General features: G+C 38.4%; 3 protein-coding genes across 3 annotated transcripts; all 3 read right to left on the bottom strand.

The window, feature by feature from the left end:
* Positions 1-1,279: 1,279 nt before the first annotated feature.
* On the bottom strand, positions 1,280-7,936 carry LOC114547132 (thrombospondin-type laminin G domain and EAR repeat-containing protein-like). The gene is made up of 12 exons (XM_028566367.1): positions 7,852-7,936; positions 6,351-6,574; positions 5,400-5,729; positions 4,603-4,759; positions 4,342-4,473; positions 4,192-4,262; positions 3,476-3,634; positions 3,164-3,365; positions 2,814-3,046; positions 1,909-2,087; positions 1,671-1,772; positions 1,280-1,433 (listed from the first exon to the last, which is right to left on the bottom strand). The coding sequence occupies exons 1-12, from the start codon at positions 7,934-7,936 to the stop codon at positions 1,280-1,282; spliced, it is 2,028 nt and encodes a 675-aa protein (XP_028422168.1).
* A 2,476-nt stretch (positions 7,937-10,412) lies between these two features.
* sumo3a (small ubiquitin like modifier 3a) lies at positions 10,413-14,137 on the bottom strand. The gene is made up of 4 exons (XM_028565080.1): positions 13,982-14,137; positions 12,923-13,051; positions 12,665-12,736; positions 10,413-12,412 (listed from the first exon to the last, which is right to left on the bottom strand). The coding sequence occupies exons 1-4, from the start codon at positions 14,000-14,002 to the stop codon at positions 12,350-12,352; spliced, it is 285 nt and encodes a 94-aa protein (XP_028420881.1). The 5' UTR covers positions 14,003-14,137; the 3' UTR covers positions 10,413-12,349.
* Positions 14,138-15,680: 1,543 nt separating this feature from the next.
* pttg1ipa (PTTG1 interacting protein a) lies at positions 15,681-24,120 on the bottom strand. Its single transcript, XM_028565078.1, has 8 exons — positions 24,036-24,120; positions 23,822-23,916; positions 22,933-22,985; positions 22,525-22,633; positions 19,759-19,861; positions 18,353-18,418; positions 17,490-17,536; positions 15,681-16,658 (listed from the first exon to the last, which is right to left on the bottom strand). Exons 2-8 carry the CDS (start codon positions 23,904-23,906, stop codon positions 16,621-16,623), a joined length of 501 nt encoding a protein of 166 aa, XP_028420879.1. The 5' UTR covers positions 23,907-23,916; positions 24,036-24,120; the 3' UTR covers positions 15,681-16,620.
* Between the last annotated feature and the right edge of the window lie 3,619 nt (positions 24,121-27,739).

Consider the following 27,739-nt stretch of genomic DNA (forward strand, 5'->3'; position numbering starts at 1 on the left):
TTCGACATGTCTAGTCTTGAAGTTATGGGGCTTGTAGTTTTCTAGAACAAACATGTTTCACGTTTGTTAGAGGTTGGCAGTTATGTGCCCCAGGGTGCCATGCCATGTGTGTAAGTTTGCATACCAATCAAAGACCTCACCAAGATTTTTAATCAGCCACAAAATTACTTGTAACAAAAACTTGTGTACTTTTAATCCTGCAGGGTATGTTTGCCACCCACCGTTGTTGGTGCCCTACAAGCTCTTAATGAACATAGCTGAAGGTTAGTAGCCAATGCCTAAACAACTCGTCTTGCACATAAACATATAAAGTCTGTTTTATTGTAATGTCAATATAATTCTAACATAATTATATATATATTTCTTGTAGGTAACAATCGGTCCAATTTTTATGAGAACATACATTTTAGTTAACAAAATGTTAAATATCATTCATATTAAATGTTTTTACAGAAATATTAAAATCTCACAGAGGCTGGCTTGAGCTATTTACATTTTTTTCAGACAATGCAAACAAGTATACAGATCTATTCTCATAAAAATCTTGTGCTTGTGACATTTCTGTTAAAATGAGGTAGGCTACATTAGTTGTTAACCTATCACTGATTGTTAATGTTGTGGGTTAACCCCACAAAAAATCTCAGAAATGTTCTCATTACTTTATATTTGTTCTCATTTTATTAATATATTTAACTTTAACTAAGTAAATTATATACTTCTTATCTCCCTACATGATGGTCTAAATAAAGTTTCAAACCTTAGGATATTCTATGTTGTAATTCTTGTGGAGAAAACCTAAATCCTTTTAACAAATGTCAATTTAATAAAATAGTTTGTGCCTAAAACTGTCATATTTAATTACTCTAAGAAATATCAATCATTCTTCAAAACCCACCATGTGCTATTTCTGTTTAATTGTAGAATGTAAAATCCTCCTCAGGTTGTTAAACCCCCAAATTCCCAGAAACAAAAACAATATTAAGGTCATGGTCAGGGTTACTACGGCCCTGGCTGTAAGTTGAGAACAAGCACAGTTGTAAAGGCATATTTACTTAAACACACTCACACATTTCAAATATTATTGCAACCATGTTCTGACATGCAGTCTATGGTTCTTACACAGGAACATACAGACACTTACAAAGAATGACAACATGTACACACACACACACACACACACACACACACACACACACACACACACACACACACACACACACACATAAACAAAGCACAAAGCTACATGCACACTCTTTTTTTTTTTTTTTTTTTTTTTTGCCTAGTAGGTTTTCAGCTTAAACACTTTGGAGAGAGGTGCCTTGGCACTAGAATAGATCAGATATGATTCTCCTTTAGAGCTGAAAAACTCCCAGTCACTGCACCCAATCGTTGGGAGCCAATGTACAGGAACAAATCCTTCATATCCCTGCCACCTAAAAATAAACAGAGAAGAGGAATATATCTAAGGTGTATTTGCATCAAAGGTTCCAGACCCAAAATTAACTAGTTCCTTATGAATCCTCACATCTCATAAGTGCTGGTAGGCTATGCTTTCACTAGTCTGGCTCACAGGAGGATAATAAATCTAAATTACAACAACTAAGTTTGAGGGCAATCAGAATGGATGAATTATTTCACAGAGGGAGGAGTGTTGTTGACAAGTTGAGTACCTGTAGAGAATGCTGTTGAGAGAGTAGGATTCCCCGTTAAAGGAGTTAGCGACAACCAAAAAATATTCCTCCCCGAGGCTGAAGAACTCCCAGTCCACTGCACTGGAGAGACAGAAAGGTATGTGGTGATGACGAGAGGTTGAAATGGCAGCAAACAACACATTATTACACAGGAAGTCTTCTCATTGTCTGTCTGTATACATGCACCTGGCATACTGAAGTGTTTGCACATCTGTACCTGTAGGTGATAATATCCTGGAAGCGGACAAACAGCTGTCCAATCATGTCCAGTTCGTAGATGGTGGAGTTGATGTCATATCGACTTGGTCTGTTACCGTGGAATCTGTGTCCATTGGCAACAACTAAGAAGACTCTACTGCCAATCTGAAACATTTCCCAGTCGGTGGCGCAGAACGTCTAGATTGACAAAGAGAGAAACCATCTCAACATCACCGATGTTTTTACTTGAGTAACGTTACTTACTTCTTTGGCTATTGCTTACTTGAACAAAGAGACACAGCTAAGAAAGTAATACATGTCAAACAAATGCCAAAATTATATATTTCCACTCATTTCTGGATTATTTTACATGATTAATTTGCAGATGCCCCACGGTGTTCTTAACAAGCCTAACATCCAGCTGTGGAGTTCCCCTAAATCCTCTCCTTTCTCATGTAACTATTAATGTGTCAACACTACCTCTTCAAATGTGGCTAAATTCAAATATACAATTCACTATCAGTTACATGTCACTGCTATCGCTCAAGCAAATCATGGAAAACCGCACATTCTATTTTTGCTCCCTGTCTTAAATGCAGGGACACGCCCATTCCTTGCTCCCCATCTCTCTTTCATTACCCTTTTATCTCTCCCCGTTTGTGTTCCCTTCCTTCTGTGCGTACAGACAAGATCTCATCTCAAAGATATACATCTCACCAGAGGAAATCAAAGCCCAGGTGGAGAGAAGATGAATCATGCAGCAAAATGCTACATTAAAGAGCTATTAAGTCTAATTTACACCCACGCTCAAACACCTTCCAAATTGACCCTGGATTGGGGAAGAATCTTTTCAGAAGTTTTTTTTCAGGCATTTTTTTAAAGGCCAATTCTCCATTTATTTGCCGTTTTATGTTCACCACATACCTTAATCGTCTGAAACACCTGGAAGCTTCCATTGACCCAAACGTAGATGACTGAGTCTACAGAAGTAGTCACTCCATCAAAGGCATTTGCGACCACCAGGAAATGGTACGGTCCGACTGTGAAAAACTCCCAGTCGTAGGCCCCTGAAGTCAGCAGCAGCTGGTGAACCTCGAAAGACTTTGTTAACCTGTTCCATTTGTATATCACACTGTCTATAGTGTGATTTTTATCACCTGAAAGACAAACCAGAAAGAGAGAGAATGCAACACGCCATCATGCCACGCCATCATGCCAGGATTTCTGTAGGTTAACAATAACAAGTAGTCATTTGATGGATATTTAGTTTTTACCTTGTCTGTGATTGGCTACAGCGAGATAGGTTTGTTGGTTGATGGTAAAGGCCTCCCAGTCCCGTGCACAGTGGGTCTGCAGAGTCTGGAACTGCACAAACCATTTTCTTCTTTTGCTCCATTTGTAAATCACAGAATAGTCTGTCTCGGATTTGTGAAGCTTGTCTGGCCCTCCTCCAGAGTTAGACACCACCAGAAATATCTAGATCAAAGTAACAAAACACAAGGAATATCAGCTCTCCACACTACTTTGACCAAGTGTATGCACATGCTCTATTCATACATACCCATCTCTTCTTTTTTGTCATATACCTTTTTTCCCATGCTGAAGTGTCTCCAAGCCAGAGCTTCATATGTGCTGATATTCTGGTAGAGCTGGAAACCTGTGTGGCTCCACAGATAGACAGCAGAGCCAGAGGCTGACCTATGCGCCATAGCAGCCATCACACCTATGCCAGGTACCTGGAACACCTAAAGATTGGATGAAAAACAAAACAATGAAAAAAAGTACTTTTTGGACAGCTATGTAGCTATGTATGGATGAAGAAAATCACAAGATAAAAGTGAAAAATCAAGGCTGCCCAAGATGTTTATGCTGAAAATCAAAAGTGGGATTGCAACAGAGAAAAGCATCAACCACGACCAACTAAGATTGACCAGATTCAATTTGAGGACACTTTTCTACCTACAGAAAACCTCAAATTGGAACAAAGGAACAAAGTGCTGTAGAACTCTTGTTCCCAAGCTTTTTTTTCTTGTGATCCATTAATACAAAGCAATTTCTACTGATGGCCCCCTTGTCACAGGATGTAGTATATCTTGTGTTTCACCAGACAAAAAAAACAAAATGAAAGAAAAGAAAAGACTGGCAAATACACCTAATTTTGTATTGTTGTATTCATCTTGTGACCCAATAGCTCTATTTCATGACCCCTAGGTTGGTAACCCCTAAAGATGAAATGTTTTCCCTCTCTTGAGCCTTTAGATACAACAAATATATGTTAATATTTCACAAAGTGGAAGGATACCTCTACATCATGTGTCTCTGAGCTGGTAGTGAGGACCTGGTGTTCCAACAAGTAGTCTAGTCGTTTATGATCTGAGTAAAAGGAGAGGTGAGAATGTTAAACTGAGTAAAAACTTGCTCATGAGCAGATGGTTGGATGTTGGATTCTCACCCTCTAGCACGGTGATCCACACTTTACCGTCGCAGAGGTAGAGGCCTTTGCTGAGCGGATTGAACCACATCTGGCCTTGTAGCGGCTCTGAGCACGGCCGCTCCAACCCCACTGACACTCGCTCCTCTGTTTCTGACAGTTCATGATCCAAACACAAAGATAAGCAGACAATCAAGGAGGCAAGGAAGCAAGAAAACATGAATGGCATGTCTTTTTCATCATACTGTATCAAATGTCTTGTAAAATGCATCTGCAAGTTACCATAAGAAGTTACATGGCCATCTCCCTCCCTCCCCATGACAGGCAGGTCTGAGAGAAGCGGTGGTACTGACAGAACTGCTAGTTGGGGGTCGGAAGAGGGGCAGATGTGATGGGTGGCATCCAAACCTGGCACCAAAACCAGCTGTCGCAACAGACCCTGTACATGGGGCAGCAGATATGAAAGAAAAGATTGGACTGTTTCAAAGAAAAAAATGTGTTTCAGCAGCTTATCTCTAATGAAAGTAATGAGCAAATATAAATCTTACTGAATACAAGCCTTTCCATCTTCCCCTACTGCCAATGTGGAATCTCGATCCCTGAATGTTGAGGTCTGAGGGGAAAGGCCTGGAGGGAACACTGTTTGCCATAAAAAAAAAATTATTATTTCTAATAGCTGAGGTATGGTGTTTTTCTTCTATGAATGAACCTAAATCATCTGTGATTAAAGTAGTCTATTCTGTTTGTAGGACTAAGACAGGAATAGTATTATATAGGCACCATATGGGAGCTGATATTCCTCCCCTCTGTGCGCCAGAGGGAGTTTCCACTAAAAAACATCTATCACATACTGTCAGGTCACCTTGATATGGCTGTGGGGCTTGAGCAGATTTGGAGCAGTGCCATTGCATTGTGGTGAAGGATCTATTATCCCTCAAGGGAATTCAGAGGCAACAGGAAGAGAGGATGGCGGGGGACAGACAGTGCACCCACCCAGTAAACAGAAAACAGAGAGAAGCAAGTAAGAAAATATCAACTTACATTTCCAGGGGTGAACTGCAGTCCACTGTGAGCCTGACATGATGACTACCAACGACTAAAACCAGAGTGTGCCACTGGTTGTCAGCCAGTCGGTCGCCTCGAAACACCCAACGCTCTACCACTCCTCTGTGACTTCTAAAAAGGAAGTGCAGACGTTTTCTCGAGAGCCTCAGTCCCAGGATGACCCGTCCACGTTCCTCCTTACTCTCGACCCGCCTCTCCCTCTCTCCATGTTGCTCTTCTCCACCGACACCCCTCTCTTTATTCCTTTGCAAAATGTTCCCTTTATCTCTCTCCTCTTCGTCTTCCCCCACTCTTTTTTTCTCTACTTTTTTTGGCTCCATTAACGAAAAGATGTATTCATTTCTCTGAAAGGCAAATGGGGAGAACCACTCAGACACACTATCAAAGTAACAAAGTATATTTAAGCACTGTACCTAAGTACAATTTTGAGATAAATTGATTATTCGAGATAATAATCTGCAGATTAATTGATGATGAAAATAGTTGTAAATTGCAACCCTATACTTCCAATTGCATATTTTTTTTATGTTTTTATATGTAATTTTGTATTCTTCTCCACTACATTTCAGAGGAAAATGTATATTTCAAATCATGACATGTATTTAACAGTTATAGCTACCTGTTACTTTTCAGATTAAGAGTTTAAAACGTTCAATGAGTTTATAAAGTACAGTGCATTGTTGCACAGTGTATAAAGCTACCGCAAAATATAAAAAATAGTTTAAATAACATCCACAGCCACAATGCTGCATAATCAGCACTTTTACTGTAGATACTATAAGTATTTCTAGATGATATTTTTCTATACGTTTGGTTTTAACTATCATTTTAAATACAGGACTTTTACTTGTAACAGAGTATTTTCTCATTCTGGTATCGGTACTTTCACTTAAGTCAAAAATCAGAGTACTTCTTCCACCAGTGGCATCCAGTACTGGGTGTTTCTGACAAACGTGGATGCTCACCTTGGGCGCAATGCTACTGACTTTTAGTGTCAGAACAATGGAGAATTCTTCTGGGAAGAGGTCGCAGTTCACCAGCAGCTGGGAGGAAGGAAAGCTCATGGAGTTATGAGGGCTTGAGAAATGCACGCCCCTTACTCCTCCAGCCTGCTTCATGTGCACCCCTGGTACGAGTTTGGAGGTGTCCCTCTCGAGGACAAAAGACAGAAGATCCAGAGGGAGTAAATCTGCAGACAATAAGCAAATAAAGAGGTCAGGGAGGTTGTTTTACAGCTTGAGCCTATTTATATAGAAATTGCTATACTATAAACCAGCTGTTCCTAAGCTCGGGGTCTGGACCCCCTAAAGAGGTCACAAAATCCAATCTGCAGGAACCTGAGATGATAAATAAGATAGCAAAGACTCAATCAAATGATCTGATACTCAAATTATGTTTCACTTAAGATTTTTCTACAGGTGTCAAAAAGTGATTCATAGACATTGGTGGAATCAGAGTAAGTACTGTACTTACAGTAAGTGCAATTTTGAGGTACTTGTACTTATGTTTTTATGCAAAATCTTTTAAATAACAATGATTGGTTTCACTTTGGGCTCTGGGTAATTGTGACAAACATTTCTCACCATTTTCTCTATTTTTAAAACCAAACAAGCGATTCATAGAGAAAATAGCAAGCAGATTAATCTATTTTAAATAATCGTTAGTTACAGCACATATAAAAAGCTGCTCACACAGTAAGCACTTACTTAATCAGTAAAATAATCTGATGCCATGACACATTGAGTACTTTTACCTTTAATACTTTAAGTACATTTTCCTGATTATACGTACATTTTCAATGGAGGGCTTTTTCTTGTAATGGAGTACTTTTACAATATGGTGGTATTAGTACCTTCACTTGAGTAAAGGATCTGAACACTTCTTCTACCACTGGTCATAGGAAATATAGTGGTCACAAGCAGCTTTGTTTTAAGGGGATACACGTTAAAAAGGTTGGGAACAACTGCTATAAACTAATAAATCAATAAATGCCATAGCATGCTGGAGTCCCTGACCCCCTTCGGTGTGTGAGAAATAGCCCCAGGTGGCAGTGGAGCTACAGGAGGTTTTAGGAGGGGTTGTTATTTAAAAAAGAAGAGAATAATAGAAGATAATTGCTGTGGAATTGATGAGGCATCGGATAAACATGCACCATGTTTGTCCTAATATTCTGATGTATATTGTGGAATCCTAACAGCAGCATATGTCTGTACTTGTGTGTGGATATTAATTTAAGTTAATATTCTAGCAATAATGCACACACAAACACACCCACTGTACTGTAAGCAGACACAGACAGTTGGAATTATCCAAAAGAATTTTAGCTGGAGGGGTTTCCCAGGTTTTTAGATGAACCCGTAAACCATCCCACTGAATAATCATTAACTGAACATCCGATGTGTTGAAGTGAGCTGAGGTAATAGAGAGGAAAGCTGAGGTTAAAATAGAATAAAACAGGTACAATACCTGTGCAGCGTCTCCATGTGTCTGTGGTGGTGCCAATGACCCTTAACCCCAGGAGAAGAAAGTGCACAAATATGAGCGATGTCATCCCAAAAACCCTGTTTGGTTCAATTGGCAGCTGGTACGAATGTCTCCATTTCAAAGGTTTTTCTCTCTGTTGCTCCTTTTGTCTCTATCTTAAGTGACAATACACACCAGACAACTGTGTGTTCTTCATATTGATCCAAGTGAGCCTTTTCAGATCCAAAAAAAAATGTCTAACCAACAAACTTTCTTTAACGTCATCAAAGGCTATACTGGCTACCTAAGATTCACAAATAGTGGAAAAAGACACCCAGAGCATCTGTGCTTGGAGAAGAATCCATTCATCTGTGTGGAGAACCCTGCACCTGCAGCTCCTTTTAAACACCACAGACATGCAAATCACTAACCAGCCTGTCACTCATCCTCCCTCAACCGCCTCTGATGACACAGACCTGCCAGAGGGGTGAGCTGCTCCACTGTGTGTATGTGTGTGCATGCTTATATATGACACACTGACTGACTGACAGGCAAGCAGAACATTTTAATGTAGTATGAAAACAATTCTGTCAAAAGGCAAATTCCTCCAGACATGTATTACATGAAAGGGGCCTCAGCAGGCAAAACGTAATTAAAAGGCAAACTAAAAACAATGTGACCTTTGGTCCACTAATAATGGATAGATGGGTATGAGCTATTATCATATTAGCTGTTATCCCATAGTTTATTACCTGATAAACTGAGGTATGTGCATAAACCCAGCTATTAAAGTCTCAAACCAATCCTAAAAGATCTACAAATATTGCTTGAAGTCTCAGGACAATGAAATTAGGCAAAAAACACAATGGCAAAGTAGAAAGAGTGCCTGGGTCAAATTAAATTTGCAAATAATACTTTTATTGAATTATTTAACCTGCTTGAATTGGGGTTTTATACATATTACTTATCTTTTATATTATCCTTGTTGTACGTGTCCTTATTGCACCGTGGGTGGGGGAGAAACGTATTTTCGATTGCTCTGTATGTCTGCCACATATGGCAGAATTGACAATAAAGTTGACTTGACTTGTAAATCGTAGGAATTTGACTCTTAAATACAAAGAGAGAGAGAGAGACAGAGAGAGAGAGAGAGAGAGAGAGACATCGGCATCTCGGCTTGTGTCAGATCTCTCTGAATCCTCTCATCCACCGACCGGCACATTTACAAGGCAAATGCACTCTGTCTCTCTTCTTCTCGCCCACATTAAGATCATAGACTGCACACAGATCAGGATACCAGATATCAACTCTTTCCCCTCTATCCATTCAGTAATCTTGCTTCCTTCCAGGCAAGGCATGGAGTTTCAGAAGGACCTGTCTGGATGCAGAAAAGTAAATGTAGATTGTCCACTCATGCACATGCTTTTCCTTATTCCTGCTTTGACTCATCGACTGCTGCTATTAGTCTTATCACTGTTCCAGTTGTACTGAATAACCTAACCATTCATTCAGTGTGTCAGATGAGATCTAAAGTTCTAAATCAGGCCAAATTATCATACGTCAACATATCTTTTATAGCCTGTTGCATTCAATTTAGTGTTCCTTTGTCTCTCTAAGTGAAGTCTAAAGTTTTTGGTTCAGGGACACTATGGAAATAAGTTAAAAAAAATGTTTTGTTTAAATGCAGTGCCATTTTTCACTTTTATGCAGAACTCCTTTATTGCTTTTAGTAGTTACTTGTGTCTGCATGCCCATGTTTCATATCAGTTTGATTCTGTTTTCTGTGTGTGTTTTGGTGAATATTTTTAAGTGTGTTATGTGGAGGTTGTTTTATGACATAATTAAACCAAACCAGACAGAGACTATGACTATCATAGTTCACTGGCACCACCTAGCTGTTGATTTTCCTCAAGACAGGCGGTGTTTCCATCTCAAGTACTTGAGCATACATTTTTAGCAGACAGGGCCTCAGTGGGAGTTGAAACCCTGTCTTGCATAATGGACCACACACCAACTATATATAATTCAATGACAGCCATGTGCTAACAAGTGACAAAATGTACAGTACAGCAGCCAGCAGTGAGGCTAAATGGTTACATTTAAAAAGGCATCGTAGTTTAAAAAAATAAAACTCATGTATTTTTAAAGAAGCCCATCAAGGGACAGTCTTTTTAAGCTAGTTTAGGCTATAAATGATGCGGCATCAGTTACTTCTGTGTCCTTGTCCTATAAAATGAATAAAATATATATAGAGTAACAGATTCATTCATTTTTTACCTGCTTAAACTTTGTGCTGTAAAGGCATGGAAGGAGCTTCCAGAGGATGTAGTGCAGGCTCCTTCAGTTAACTGTTAAAATAGATTGGATAAATTCTGGTCAACAAAGGATATTTTCTATAATTATAAAGCTGACTTATGATTATTTGTATTAAAAAACAAGTATATTTTGGTTTTTTTTTTTTGAAAGAAAGAATAAACATCCTAGCCCCATAGATGATTGTGTTAAAATAAACATTTTAGTTCTTTCATTTTTTTAATACACAAATTGATACATGCGACAGAAAATCTGAGTACCAAACTATATTTATTGTATACAGTAGTAAAAGACCACAAATAATGTACAAATCAGTAGAGAAACAAATAACATGACAAGAAGTGGGCCCCGTTCTTCGTACATTACATGGCTTAGCTTGTATGTTAGCCAGCTCAAAAGATTTTTGCCCAGCTAACTCAGTTCTTCAAATGGAAGTGGGAGGCTGCCTTGATAACTGTGCTCTTATTTTGTGAGACAGGAAAGCTCTGACCAGGATCACACACAGATTTTGCACACCTCTGTACCACAGAGTTCTGTCAAATGCTTGTTGTTAATGGCTGTGTGAGGGATGAGAGTTGGGTAGTAAACCAAATGTAATTTTATATTCATTGGGGCCAGAATGGACAGTTGTGAACATTTGAAACAGCAGATGGCAGTACAGTAAAAACTGTTTTAAACATTTTTTGTCAAATATTTAAATTATTGGTTGACGTATTGGTTTTTATTTATATAGCCCATTGCAACTGCAGCTCGTGTTGCAGCTTTAATAAAATCAAGAATTTGTCTAAACAGGAGTTCATAGTACGCCAAACAAGTTACTTTCTAAAATTGCATTGGATTTATTTTGTTTTATGACTACTTAACTCAAACCCTGTTCAGTTATGACAATACTAATCAATGAGCACCTCTAAAGAAAGATGTAGCCCAATCTGAAAATTAAAATTGTGAAAACTGTTTACTACTTGCTTCAACAACAAACATTTTAATGCTGACCCAACTGAAAACTCCAAGCTAGTGTTGAGCCATCAACTTGGTTATCTGCACACGAAGAACGGGGCCCTGTGGGTACAGAACACTTATCTCCCAAACTCTATTGGTTGGCCTCCCTGATCTCCCAATAACGCAACAAACTGCATGCGTCCATCTCTAAACTTTAAAATATTGGAGACACTTATCCCCACTTGGTATATATCTTCACTGTTGGCAAAGACAGTCAGGAAGACACCAACCAACTCCAACCAAATGACAAATTATATTTCCCTCCCCTAAATAGGAATTTGTCTGGATGAGCAAATAAAAGAACCTTTCTTAATAAGTAGAGGTCAAAGAGGAAGCAAATAACAATGAAATACAAACTCCCTTAAAATGTGACAGTTTTGACCTTGCAGTTTGCTTTTAGAGTGATCAAAGTACATCAAATATGAAACGAGTTTGGTATTTGGAGTATTGGTCCAAGGCCCACAACTTTTATCTAACATCCATTCTGATACTTCTGTACTGGAAAAATCAACAAGCCCCCTGGGTGTTAATACTTAAAGAAGAAAAAAAAATACAAAAACATTGCAGAACTCTTTAGCAAAAGCACCTAAAATGCAGAGAATTAAAATACCTTTTTTGACAGAAGAGCGGGAGTCACCGTTCAGACAAAAAAAAACATGAAAGCAAAGTGAAATGGAAGGCGGGTGTGTATTAAGTTCAGATAGTGCTTCCATTTCAAAACATTTTCATGCCCGCTGACTGTGACCCCGGGCACAAACTTGCAGAGCATCGCATTCGACCCCGATGGATGAAAACCGTGACAAACTACTGGATACTAAGCTTTCACTGGAGAGTGAATGAGAAGCACTGACAAACCAGGAACAGCTGTGACGTGCTGTTGGTCCAATCACAGCCCGCGGTACCAGGAGGAAATGTTGTCCTGATTGGCCAGCGGAGAGACTGTTGACACGCACAAAAGTTCAGTCCTGGCTGAGACAGTACATAAACAGCTGAGGAGCCCCCTCTCCCCATACAACTGACGAAAAACCATGACAGACATCTTTAAACTGAAGAAATCATCATAATAATAATAATAATAATAATAATAATAATAATAATAATAGGCTGAGAGGAGCGATGGGGAGGGGAGGGACAGTGAAGGTGGCTGATGGCGTTGTCTGAGGGTGGCCGTCAATGAGGTGGGGAGGGCTTAGCAGTGCCCGCCTGTCTGCTGCTGGAAAACATCTATGGTGTCTTCATCTTCCATCTCCAGCTGAAAGGAGCAGAGGGAAAGAGATTCCAGTCAGTGAATATAAATAATTGAACAGGTAAAAAAAATGCTGAGATGGAAATATAAAAACTATGATTTAAAACTATTCAGCGAGGCCGAATATCTGAATCGAGTCAATGTTAGTAAAAAGTCTCCAATAGTGACAGGCTTCTCTAATGTGTTACCATTATGTAGAAAGATCATTTCTGCAACGTTTAAAGAGAATATAATGGTGAATGGAGCAGAATATCTTACCTGTGCAGGTGTATCCGTCTCATTGATAGGCTGGCCATCAAACCTGAACCTGATCTGCCTTATTGCGAGACCCTGCAGGAGCAACAACAGACATGGATGAATTAATGTGTAAAGGACTTTTGTTACAGGAATAGCAAGGTGAAGTGTGCAACTAATGGGGCGGCTGCCTTATGTGTTACAGCAAATCCAAAATAACTATGTTTTTTGAGTTGTTGGAGAGGAGGACATTTTAAATGAGTCATTGGGCTTTCAGCTCACCTGTCGGTCACAGTACGCCTTCATTAGTTTGCTGAGCGGTGTGTGCCTTTTGATTTTGAACTGGACCACCGACCCATCTTGCCCTGCAACCTTAAGGTTGATGTGATCGTTCTCAGTCTTTACTCCCTCCTGCAGAGACAACCATGTTTAACATCATGTAAATCAGCAGGTTACAAGTTAACAGCGATACCAAAGACATTACACTCAGGAGCTTACACGAGAGTAAACTACAAATAGATACACTACTAAAAAAAAAAAAAACAGCACTATTAGAGACGAATGTCAGTAACATTACCAGACTGCATGCTAATATAGCCTGCAACTTTAGAAGACATTTCACTAAGTGCAAACAAGATGTGTGGTAAAGGAATATGGTTACACTGTTTCGTAGATATATTTTTAACCAAAACAAACTTACATTGAGCAAAATAATGCAGGCAGATAACTAGGTTACAATATTATGCTGCTTCAGTCAGATGCTAACGTTAGCATGATTAGCTCATGGCTAGGTGGTTGGCTCGCCTGCCCTTTAAGACCGATTCTGAGTTTAGCTTCCGGCTAACGCTGCTAGCGGTTTTGTTTTGCTGTACTGAGGCAAAACAAGCACGGACACATTTAAAACAACAAGAACAGCATGGCTAAGTTAATTTGGGTTGTATATGCGTACGTTACGTCACCTCCATTAGCGCTTATTTGTCGCTGCTGCAGTAGCGGCATTTGCGTCGTTGCGGACATAACGTGGTCCCGTTTCGACAAAGAAAAAAATCCGCAAATGACAATCATTGTGTAGTTGACATTTCTGCTCACAATCTTTGTGACTTTACATAGTAGGACAGAATAGCTCATATTTCAATCTACAGAGCCGTGTATAAGCGCGTGTAAATGTAAATATTGATGTGCATTGTGCGGGTACTCATTCATTTGGAAACAAACACTGCGCCGATTCAGAGAAACGTGCAAACCAGGCCATTTTATATTGCACATCTGAGAAATGGTTTGGCAGGAGCTCGACTCAGCCATCACTACAAATCTACAGCTTTTTAAACCTTTATATCTTACCTTTGGCTTTTCCTCTGACATCCTGGCTGTATTTCGTGTGCGGGGTTTCACAATAATCGGTTAATTGGGCTGTATTTGTCTTTCTGCCGCCTTCTGTCCTCTCTTTTCCTCCGCTCTCGGGTGCGCGCTTTGGATCGAAGTTACAAATCAACGATTGGATCTGAGAGGACCACGTGACTACTAAACCGCGGGAGCGCGGACACGGGAGCGCGCCCCTGTGCAAAATACTCGAGCACGCGAAGTAACGACCCTATGAAGGTAATCTCGTACAATAGCATGTATTTATACAACTGTTTACACACCAACTGATTATACACACACACACACACACAAACGAATATGAATAACACCTCTGTCAATAACATCTACTTTATTTTATTGATTTGCTTGTACAATTTATTTGTAAAATTTCAAGTTCAATCTAAAATTCCCTTATGGCTTTGAAAATGGCATCAGCACCACATAAACTACACAAACAGAGAGAGAGAGAGAGTATTTACTGATATGCCAGCAAAAACAAAAGTTTTAAACATGTAGTTTTTTCTTCAGTATATTATTGGCACAGACAGTTTTGACAACGGCTTGAATTCCTTTCAGATGTTACAGACTGCATTGTGCCTTTTTAGGACTTGAATTGAGAACTAAGAATACACACAGGGCACAGGTTTATCGTTTTGAAATAGAAGGGTATAAAAAAGAAAAGGTAAAGTCTTTAGAAACATCTTATAAAGCATTTTTTTTTTTTACGATTCAGCCACAGACCTCCAACAAGTGATAACTCTGTGAGACATCCCTTTGCCTTTCTCATTTCTAAGATGTCACACAAAAAAATACTGCAACATCATTAATCAGCTGACTGCATTTTGTTTTCTATACCTTAATACTGTTGAATTAATTATTTCTGAATGTGTAGTGTCCTTCTAGTATTTACAGTAACAAAGTAGATTGATTGGACAAACTTGTAGAATACCTCTATCACCCTAAAGCTCTTGTCATATGGTATGTTAAAAGAACCATTACAGCTATTATATAGCCTAATCCCTGTTTTAATAGTTACAGTAAAGTCATATCGAAAACCAAACAAATGGAATGTTTTGCATTAAGAATCATAAATCATATAAGCATATTGAAATGTGTTGACTCTTCATAAACCCCAACTAGTATTTGACTATAAAATCAAAGCTTTTCTTTAAGAAATGTAAATATTAATGCCAACATTACAGAGTTACATTTGAAATCACTACAATGGGTCACCACTAGAACTTGTAAATTGTCTTTGGTAATATAAATTGCCTCTTTACAAAAACATGATTCAGCAATGTCAAATATTTTAGAAAATTCACTAACACATTATTGCCTGCTGATTTATCATAATTATATTTCTTTCATATCAGTTTTGATCTATGCTAAGGATATATTCTGCCATAAAATAACAGTATTTGGCATAAAATGGGACAAGATATAAAAAAAATCAACATCATCTATCATCACACAGCAGGTGTCAGCCTTCAGCCTCTAAAGAAGTGTTTTCAGCATTTAAACTTCCAATTGAGGCACTGTATACGAGAGCCACTACAGTTTTAATCAATTTACTTTCATGTTTTTATAACTCAAGATACTAAATATGAAGCAAAAGTTGTGGTTTAAATAAAAGTGCAATACAGCAGAAAACAATAAAAGTCCTGCGCCACTGAAGGAATTATGAATCCAAAATCTTTTATTGGGCTTTTGTTTTTATACAGGATATACAGGTAAACAGGTCAAATTAGGCAGACATTCAACTTAAGTTAATGATTACTTTACAAATTCTGGATGCAAGGGTGAAGATTTAATTTTGACCAAACATAATACCTTAAAAACAATTTCTGTCAGTGGAATACAGCAATAAACATGGCCTCCTACATTCAGAATAGGAATATGTCAATTTAAAATCACACAAAGTACAAAAATATGTTATCGTTTATTAAGTATATCTCTAAATCATCATCAACACAAAGGAGCAAAACAGATGATATCTGAAAATTTGCATATTGTCGCTCTCGGGCGAAAACAGTGTATGTCCAAACCTGTTTCTTTTCAGTAAATGAAATAGGCTAAATAAAAAGTCAGACAAAATCGCCTCATCACTGTTTAAATATTTGTGAAACCTACAGACGAAAAAAGGCCAATAGCACTGATTTATGAAAAGAAATTAAAATGATGAAACATGGAGATAGGAGGTTTCTGCCCCACAACGACGATATGCAGAAAGAATTAAGAATTATTCAGCAACCAAACTGGATTCTTTCTATTCTGTACAATTGACCTTAAGAGTTAATCTAATAAATAGCAAGTAGACTGATGCTATATGAGCCACAGGATAGATTATTATAGTGTAGTGTCTATTCTAGCCTTTGGATACAGCCTCTTATGTCATCACATTAAATACACCATTCCTGTTGGCTGGAAGAAGCCACACAAGACTGCCTTAACCAAACTACTGTCACCTTTCTGAAATTGTCTTAAGTTATAGTTTACATTAATTGACACATTTCCTTTTCACAACCACTAGACGGGTTGGTGATGGATGGTTGAGTGAGAGTTCAGAGTTCAGGGAAAAACCGAAGGGTCGTGGTGTAAATCTCAGTTCACAGATCCTCTCATGCAAATTTGGAATACGGATTTTGCCCACTTAGACCTGAAGAAACATAACACAATCAGTAAAGTCATGCGTTGATTTAAAATTGTAGTTTGAGATGGAATATGTGAAGGCCTACTTGTTTTCTTGCTGAAAGTTAGAGGAGAGGATCAGCAACATCTTCATGTCTGTCAGGTAACTATGAAGCTACCACCAGCAGCTAGTTAGCTTAGCTTAAAGACTCTAAACAAGGGGAAACGGTTAGCCTGGCTCTGTCTGAAGGAAATAAAATCTAAAGTTCACTGAGGAGTTATACTGCATTTGTATTTAAACCAAAACCAAAGTGTAAAAACAACACATTTTAGGGACACTATAAGGTTGCAAGGCAACCAGAGGAGACTCCAGGAAGTTACTTCACTCGACAAAGAAATCTGGTAATTAACTTCCTGTAACATAAAGTTTTCACACTTTGTTTTTTCTACAAACAAAATATAATGTCTTTAGCTTTAGAGCTGCTGGTAGGTGGACTTTGTTACTTTTGGAAAGAGCCAAGCTAGCTGTTTCCTTCTGTTTCCAGTCTGTGATAACACAAAGCTAACCGGCCTTTAGCGGTAGCTTCATACTGTATTTATTGTACAAACATGAGAGTTGTATCACTCTTCTCATCTAACCTTGGGCAAGAAAGCAAATAAGCGCATTTTCCAAAATGTTTTTTTTTCAATAACCTCTGTCAAGTGTAAACCAGAAAAAGATAGCTTTATCTAATTTTGCAGTTTTTAAAGCCTACATTAAGCATTTACAGAACAGAGAGAAACATATCTGCACTATGTTGGTATATGCACATGTATGAAAAAGAGAGAAAAGGGGGTTTCATCAAGTGATAGAGCTCACCATATTTCTTCCGGATTTCTTCATGTCTCTGTTTCATTTCTGTTTTCCTGTAGGGACAAAACATTCTCTTCTGAGTGACATAATGACTATACAACAATATTTTTCACACCCCTAAAAGTTATGTGGCCACCAAACCAGTTTGGGCTGGTAACAGTTTGACGTATGTGCGGTATGCTATAAAGGACAACACTGATATGGATCATGACCAACAATGCAACAGGGGCACCTGGTGTGTCAAGTGTCCTGTAGATTGTAAACCATGAGAATCTCCCACACTGAGACAGAGACCAGATGAAAGCTGTAACAGGGGAAATGTTAAAATGCACCCTAAGATGTGCATAGACCCAGGCCCTGTCAACCCTGGTTGGCTGGATTCTGGCTGTGTACATGGAAACATTAACATGGGATCAAAGTATAGCAGGAAATAAATATCAGCAGCACAGATGAGGAAGTGTGAGTTGTTTTTTTTTCATGAGGGAGAAAGCTCTGCGGGAAGAAACTGTTCTTGTGTCATTGATAAACCTGTAAATCTTCCACGATGGGAGAGCTTGGAGAAGATGGTGGTGGTAGAGAGTGGGGGTCGGAGTATGTTTAACAGTTTAGTTAAGATGCAGCTTCGCAATCAGACTGAATTGCTTTAATGTTTTTTTGCTTTTATTGCAAATCCCAAGTCCACCTTGTGCATCTGAGTTTACTTGTGGAAATAGACTCTCTCTCTTGAAACATCTTTTTGCACAGGGGAGCCACTGGTGGTAAACTATAGATATAGCTGCATCATATACACTCACAAAAGAAGAAACCAAGTCAGGCTTGGAAACTGTGTTACATCCTAAAGGTTTCATTCACAGAACATTATTTCTTACCTTTCTTCCTGCTTGGTTTTTGTCTTATTGACCTGTTTCTGGATCTTGGCCTCCAACCTCTTGGATCTGACACACAAACACAAAACCAAAGTGTGGTTATGGTTAAATAAGTCACAGGTATTGACACAGCGCGTGTTTCAAGTGCCGACACCTAAAAGAAACCACACCCAAGCTAACAGAAATGTACAGATGTGGCCATATAATCTTCACAATTAGAACAAAATCTCCCCACATGGTTCACACGGAACATAAATCACATCATAACATTACCTTGTGATAAATTTAGCTCCAGACTTATATGAAGGAAGTCATGAGAGATTGTCAAAGGCAGTCATCCTACAGTAAGTTCTTACTCTGGCCTTAACACCATACCCATACTTTACCACCTGTGACAATAAGTGTGTACCTGAACCTAACCAGTTCTAACCTAATACATAACCATAGCCATTTTTGTAGTTACAGTATACCTAAACATAACTATCTGTAACTTTGATCTCTGACAAGCCACGGATAAAACTAGAAGGGCACTCGGAGAGCACAGTCCTCCGCCAAGGCATGCCCAATCTCACAATGTTACGACTTTCCCAGCTGGGAACTTGTTTTTCCCGATTATTCCAACACTGCATGAATGCAACACAAATGTCCTATCTCGCAATGTTAATGAAAGTAAAAAAGTATTTGTGTATCCGCACTGTGATTCGAAACCGCTCCAAAATGTAATGGGTTCTTCTTTAGCCCATGCTACACCTCTCATCGTGGAAATCTGGGAAAGTAGTTTTTCCATAATCCTGCTGACAGACAAACAACCTTCTTGGCGTAAGTAACTATGTCATCATCATGCAGACTTATTTCCAAGTACAAACCACCCAGGAGATACTATTGTTCCCATTCCACTGACTAACGAAGCTGTTTGCTACCTATGTTGATAATGTGATTAGGTTAGATATGCATATCTCTGAAGGTAAGACAGATATTCATAGAAACATAAATGAACGGGGTGAGTGGTAGAGATGGGTTCAGGGGTTAACCTGCAAAACCCAGTAAAGCAGATACCCAGCACAAAACCTGATATACACCAAAATAGTTTTACTATAGATACATTTTTTATTCTCATGAAATGTTTGATTTTGAAAGAATTCTTATTTAAATACACTTTCAAGAATTTATTTGTTATAGTTATTGTAAGCGTGTATATTACTTTATTCATGCCTAATGTCTAATGCCAAATGCTAGAAAAGATACATGTTACAGTAAATAGTCATTTAGCAACAAGACATAAGTACTGTCTAAGCTTTTCCCTCTACTGAAAGTTAATTATATAAGTACTCTATAAATACAGTTGAAAATTCCTTTCAGCATCAGTCATATAGAGCAATAGGGTCATTCTTAGCTCACTGCACACTTACCCAAAGTTCTCACACTTGCAGCAGCAGAACAGGCAGACCAGGAAGGCGATGATGATAATTCCACCGAGCACTGCCAAGGTGATTATCAACGTCTGGAAGTTCACTACAGACCGAGACAGAGAAACACAATGACAAAGTTATGCAGGAATTCACAGTCAAATATCTACCTTTATGATAGAAAATATTTAATATATTGTACCTTTTCTTTTCTTGCTTTTTTCCCCTGACATAAATCACTGTAATCATTCTAATCTTTCTACGTATATTGCAAGGTGACTCCAACCACTTAACCACTTGATTGTAATGTTATTTTTTAGACTGGAGACATTAAGGTCAGTCTAGTGAAAGACACAAGTATAAGTTCTGTATTCGGCTTTCAGAAGTAAAAGGAAATATGTGAAGTAAAATGTACATCAAAAGTTTAAGTGAAGAATGTTTAATTATCTTATGTGTTAATATGTAAGCAGCATTTTGCTGCAGTCTGACCTCAATGTGCTTGCCAAGGTTAATGTGTTTATGATCTTGGATGGTTTAATTGGTAACAAAGCAGTAGGGGAGGATATTGACCATATAAAGCAACATAAATGTGTCTCTTAAATATATTGGATTGTATTAGACCAAAGATCTTCAACAGGGGGTCCAGGACCCATAGAGTTACAGCAGGGGGGCCACCAAATTATTGTTTGATAATTTTTCATAAAGTTTTTTTAGTTTTTTTTATTGAAATGTCTAAAAAAATATACATTAAGATGAATCCAAAATTTGATAATAGACTTGCTGGCCTATAGGTAAGCTAGCCACTAAGGTAGCCATCCACGGATACAGTTAAGCTTAAGGATTCACTGTGCCACATGCATGATGTATAAATATATATGTATATATATATATATGTCTGAAATTAATTTAATAGTTTAGTATTGTATGCAGGGTTCAAACTTAGCACAATCTACTAGCCAAATGTGAGTCGAATATACTAGTGGCTGGAAGATTTGCTTCACTCATCAGCCAAAAAACAATGGCAATCTATTAAGTGGTTAGTAAAATTTGAACATTCACTAGCCATTTGGCTGGTGGACGAAAAAGTTAATTTTGAACCCTGATTGTATGCACCATAAAAAGCTATGTGTAAAGGCCTTAGGCCGTCTTACACATTATTGTAGGCCCAGTTTAATATACAACTCAATTTTATACAATATTAGTAGGTGGTCCCTGCTTTGTCTCTCTTTCAGCTCTAGGTCCTTAGTCTAAAAACGTTAAGGACCCCTGTGTTTGACCATTGTGAGCAATGTCTCACTATTGCCATTATTGTACTTGCACTATATATGTTGCCTAATATAAGTGCTCCACATGTTTATACAGCATATATATTAGCATATTCATATCACACTGTACTGTATATAACATTCTTACCCCTTACTGTTTATTACTCTGCACAATGTACATTACTCTGCACTTTACTGCTTTTTGCAGTTCTGGTTCAGTGCTAAACTGTATTTTGTAGTCTCAGTACTTGTACTCTGTGCAATGACAATAAAGTGGAAAAAGGTGTATTATATCATAATATATATTGATATTGTAACATAAAATTACATATATTGTGATAGAAGATTTTAGCCACCACTACAAAGCATTATGTGTGATACTACAGGTTGTCCTGATTTGATAAAGTGAAGGATAAGGTGTATTGGCAAAAAGAGAACGCATTGTTTTTTAAAGTTTGTTTACTGCTTAAACAATGATTAGGTTGTTTCAGCAGTGAGAGTCAACTGTTAATGTAGCACAAAGAAGAAGTGCTGTTGATTCGGTTCCCTGTAGAACTGAATGGAAATCAGAAACCAATCAGTAAATCTGTAGCCATGGTATCCATTATGAGCATATGTTAAGTTTCTCTGTAAATTGCATGTATGTAAGTACTGTATATCTTACAGCCATCGGAGCAAAAACACAAAAAAACTCATTGATTTCAGCATCTCAAATGTGATTTGCTGCTTTTTTCTGTTTTATATCATTTTAAATTGATTCTCTTTGTGTTATGGGTTCCCTTACCTAACCATAACCCATCAAACAAATAGCTGAGTAACCTGTGACATTTAGTGGAGCACAAACGTGGAAACATTCAAATAACGTATCCCAAAACTGTGCTTAATAATAATTACTTCTTGTACAGTAATTTAACTAAATGCCTTAAATCAGAGATCTTCAACAGGGGGTCCTCAGAGTTACTGCAATTACCAAATTATAATTCATTTTTTAATATTTTTTTCAAATTAAAATGTCTTAACATGAATCCAACATATTATTAGCAAATATAAATCCCCACTGATGATAGGCTTACTGGCAAGGTAAGGTAGACACTGATGTAGCCATCCACAGATACAGTTACTCCTAAGGATTCACTGTGCCACATGTATGTTTAACATTAAAACATGATTTATAAAATCATACCAACAATTAATATTTGTATAGCTTAGTATTCTATACACTAAAAAGGTATGTATAAAGGCTCTACACTTTATTGTAGGCCCCTGCCTTAAATGAACAATGAAAAATGTTAATTGAACAACTCATTGAAGTTGTGGTGGGGGTGCAATGAAGTATTTTTATTTTATTAAATGTAATTCTGTATATCTTGCCCTGAGTTTTTAGTCTTTGTATAAGCTTTTATCTTCCAACCTCTCCTGCACAAGCTTTTGTCTTCTTTAAATGCATATTTGAGTATACGTAAATAAAAGTTTGATTGTGTGTGTTGTGTGTGCACTCTCTTACTCCAGCAGAGCCCCCAGCGGGCTTCATTCAGTGGACAGAGGGAATGGGGTGGAAGGATGGTCCTCCCTGGATACGTGACACACGCCTTGGTTGTGAGACACCACAAGCACTGTAAAAAAAATACCAAAGCACATACTGACCTCTTTATTATTTGAACAAACAATGAATTGTTAGGTACTTAGGGCAATTGCAGCATACACACAAAAAGTTGAAAATGAAGGAGGAGGGTACGGAATGCATGACAGATCAGTTATTACTCCTCAAACCAGTCTAACAGGTGTGGAAGTGGAGGAGGATCCATTGGCTATGGTTCCTTTACCCAGGACACTTTAGTTTCCATCACACACACACACACACGGAATGAAATCAGACCAGCAGAAACAAAAGATTTTCTCCCCAAGGACTTACCGTCACATTGCTCAGACATTCCTCGCAGCTTGTCCCGTTGTTCGCTTCACACACTGTAGGGGGGAAAAGTCAGTTTAGTTGAAACACCCAAAATAATCCACAGAAAGTACATAAGGGAGTAAACTCTGTCAACATGATGCTGGAGGTACAAACATTTGGCCTCAGGAGAGAAATTCCTCTAATTATAGCTGAAAATATGAGAAGCAGATTAAAGGAGGACTGTGCTCACTGTGGTATTTGTAACTAATCCTCCTGGGACATTTTCCATGGAGACACAGCACAGTAAACACACATGCAGACTTCTGAACAGTCATGTTATTATCAGCAGACTGCACAGGACAAGAGCTGGGTTTGTCTAAGTGTTTATGTAAAATTGAGGTTGTAAACAAAAGTCTTATTCTCATGTGGTTGGTTTGTTAGTGGCTACTCCTGCTGGTTTCTTACTCAAACAAAAAAAACTGAGGGGGTTGTGAACTGAAAACTCGTTGTTCCTGCTGAGAGGTTTCAACAATACACAAAGATATGTAACTGGCAGAGGCACAATTATATCAATGCAATCACTGTTCATCTTGTTTTCATGTGTCTCTTATAAGCGGAAACATAGCCTCTACCTTTATTGTATGAGAAAAGATCTTCAACCAGAAAATACAAACAATGGTAGCTCAAATAAAGATTCTGGTTGCTTATTGTCCTGTTCTATTTCCATTGTTCAACAGAAAGTGTAAGACCCCAAAGAGAAAAATGATTGGCCAAAGAAAAGCCAATAAGTCAGGTGTGGATTTGTATCATTTACAATTTATCTAAGACCTCTTAAAAGTAACAAGGCAGCTGAAGGCGATTAAATCAAATGGAGAGCACAGAGCAGCCATTAATTATTCTTACTCTTTACCTTTGCCAGTTGAGGAAGACTGAGCGACAACTGTCGCCAAACCGAAGAGAAGCAGGAGAGCAGCGAGAGCAATCCGTGAATCCATCGCCACACCTCTGAGAAAAGATTATTCCAGATGTTATTCCTCAGACTTTTCGTCTGAGAAGATTTGAAAAACCTGTGAGCGCAAAAACAGGAAATGTGTTGGCTGCTGAAAGTCGAGAAGTGAACTTACCGAGAATGAGCCAAACGCTGAATCCTGACGCACGCTCGTTACGCACCAACGACGCAACGACAAAGGAGAGGAATGCGTGTGTACGCCACTGTGTGCATGTTTTCCTTGGATAGAGTAGTACTATTCTACAATTTCTAAGCAGCATTTTACTAGTTTCGCTAGTTTTAACACTTTATAGCCTATAGTCAGGTACTGAGTTCATAAGATTTGGGACTTTCCTCTAACCTTTGCTCTTTTTTGTGAGAATAGGCCTATTGAATAATTTGAAATTAATGCTGCTGTTGCTCTCTGAAATGTAGTGGAAGAATGAAATAGTATAAAATGGAAATATAAATGGAGTAAAAGTTGCTTACCTCAAAATTGTACTTAAGCAGCTACAGTGCTTAAATACATTCCCTTAGTTACTTTCCACCGTTTGTGTGTTAAAATAAATTCACAAAAACAACATAAAATAGAGGACAATAATTCCAATAATTTATTAAAGCATAATTTTGTAAAGCCAGTTACAAATAATAAAGAACAACACACATATCTCTCTCTTTCTCTTTTCTTTTTTTTTATAACAAGCACAATGTTACTATAATGTTAATGATGATAATAGGCATAACATAAGATAAGAATGGGCCCCACTCTGGCCGCCTGCGGCTGATAACAGGACCCTTTGTGATGAAGTTGCCCTTGGAAACTGATTTGCGATCAGAAATCTAACTTCAATTTATTATTCTCTTTTGCAAAAGACACTGATCACATTCAGCAACTATGGGGCAACTTCTCCATACTCAGTGTAATATCAGTAACAGACAGAACCATGTAGAATAACCAGAACAGACAGCTCCAGGTTCCTTCTTAATTATGGCTTATGGGTTCTCTGGTTCTCCTCTCATTATAGTTAAAACTAAAATAACCAAAAGTTCAAATAGGAACCTGTAGGAGTTCTGCTTATTCTAACTCTATAGGCAGGATCCCAATGGGCTGATCGTATGCAGCCAGGACTGGCTAGTGACTTCCATTGAGGATACTGAGCTTAAGTCCTTGGGGATTTTTCTTTAGGAATTTTGGGGCATTTTAGCAAAGGTGGTAAAGGGAGTTCAAATTCTACAATGGAAAAGGTATATTTGGTAGGCTGAATCCAGTATTTTAAGACTAAATATTATTATTTTTAAATGTGAATACCTGCAGGCCAAATAAATAAATACCTTGCCATTTCTTTTAACAGAATGTTATTCCAGGCAACGTGGGGTAGGTTTGAAACAGCATTAAGACCATGTTGGAAATGAAATCCTTAACCATATCCATAACTGAATCTTAAGAAGATAAAATGTGAAAAACCTCAAATTAAGATATAGTTTTTTGGTGTCTGATCTAATTGTCAATAGTGGTTTGGTTGGGGGGTTGAAGGTCTTGTCCTCATGACCTCAGTATTTCTAAATGCTACAGCCCTGAAGTTGGCACTCCAGATAGACAACAGACAATTTCACCTTAACTTTACTTAAATATCTGGCAAACCATAATTTGATACCATAAATGTTGACATAGAAACTAGTTTAGAAACTTCAGCTAAACCAAATCAGACAATTAATTGGATCGTGTTTGGATATGAGACAGTATTTTTAAGTATTCCCCCTGGATATTTGATGTGGGGTGTGTTATGGATGCTTTGGTCTACCTGCAGTGCCACAGAGTCAGATGACAGAACAGTGACTTCACTTTAAGTCCCACACACACACACACACACACACACACACACACACACACACACACCAGTGATGACTGTCAGCATACCCAGTGCACAATTAAAACCATCACTGAGCTCATATCCTTGCAGTGTCTTACCTGTTCCTCTTACACTGAGACTGAAAAATTCCAATATATATTTAATACATTATCCTCCACACCTTGCAATACATACAGCACAATAATAATGAAATAACCCCTAACCCTAACATTCCCATGCTTTTCCCTTTAACTCACAATCACGACACCATTCTTTGCAAAGTCATTTAAATATACGTCTTATTTCCAAGGAATACACTCATTATAATCACTTCTCATTTCTTATTTCCCTTTTCGTTTCCAACTGTTACATCATAAATACACACACACACACACACACACACACACACACACACACACACACACACACACACACACACACACACACAGCAGCATTCCAGACACAGCACTTCAGGGTGGTTAAGATAGCAGAGGGCATACAGTACAGTAACAATAGTATCAGTAATAAAAATCACATGTTCATAAACAGGTTTGGAGCTCTTATGCATTATTGTCCAAGTCACTGATCTCATAAAAGAAATAAAGTGAGAATAGCATGAGAAGACAAGGATATACAATATTGTATGACTCCAAGAGTGAGTCCCACAGATAACAACAAAGAAAAAATCATCAAAACACTGTGGAAACATGATCGCCACAGCAGCCAGTCTCATTATGGTCTGTGTTTTTACTATTTGTTTCTCTGTGAGTCACATTAATGGCACAGCCAGTGAATGATGTACAGTGTTGGCATATATTTGGACATACAGTGGTCATTAACACCATTCACTTGCATGTATTTTACACGAGAGGTGTGACAATGCATTTAGTATGGCATCTATATACTGTACAGTGCAGTGGCATTCAATAATACCTCTTATAATGTGTGATATACAGTACAAAACAATACATGTTGGTTCAGTTTATGTGTACATGTATGTGAATAAACACTAGATATATGTAGTTTGTGTTATGTAGACATAGATAGGGAAATGTTTTGTCTCATACTATTCTGTTTGAAATTGTTCTCCTTGTAGGGCCGAGTAAGGCTGTTATCCATGCATTGGCTATCCATGTCAAGTCAAGCATGACCAGAGAGCCACCAAAGCAAAACCTCTACTCTTTCTTCTCAAGAATATCTATTTGATATTAAAGAAAGCCACTTCCTTTGGCTGTGTTTTCTTCTTGGTGCCACACGGTGGCACTGACAAGTGAGCGACTGAACACTATGTCGGGCAGGGAGCTTATTTTTTTCCCTTTAGTAGCCCTGAAGAAGAATCATCATTGAGTCCTTTTTCTCAAGTCACAAACAGATGCGATACAGCTGATGTGAAAGATAAACGACAGAAGGAGAACGACAGAGAGAAAGCAAGCAAGAATTTAGCATAATAACGTAATCCCAACAGCAAACAAAGATGCAACAGCAGTGAGGACATGTGAAGAGAAAGAGAGAGAGAGAGAGAAATTGGAGGAGTGAGAAGGAAACAGATTTAACTGAGAACGTGTGGCTTTCTTCTGTCTGGCAGTGCACTGGGGGATCGGTGGGGGAGTGGGGGGGGGCAGCCTAGGACTGGGTGGCTGAGTTGTGCTTGTTATTACTGAAATTTGTCCAGAAAGGGAAGTGGAGAGAAGTTTGGAGTGTGCTTGAACATCTACATGCAGGACTACAACTGGAGGGTTATGTATTTGAAGGACCGTCCAAAAATACAGGATGTTTTCTTTGTCATGCACATTTTTAAATAGATCCCTTATCCCTAACCCCCATATCCCAAGTGATGCCCAGACCAGTAGAGTGTGCGTTTGGCTTCTGCGTCCACTTCTATCGTGCTTTACCCCATTTGATCATCCACTACTCTTGGTTCAACCTTGAAGAATAGCTGGTTGGTGTGACTGCCTCCATAAAAACCAACGAACCACAGCACTGGGTCCGA

Source organism: Perca flavescens, chromosome 20 (assembly GCF_004354835.1).
Source record: "Perca flavescens isolate YP-PL-M2 chromosome 20, PFLA_1.0, whole genome shotgun sequence".
Taxonomy (NCBI): domain Eukaryota; kingdom Metazoa; phylum Chordata; class Actinopteri; order Perciformes; family Percidae; genus Perca; species Perca flavescens.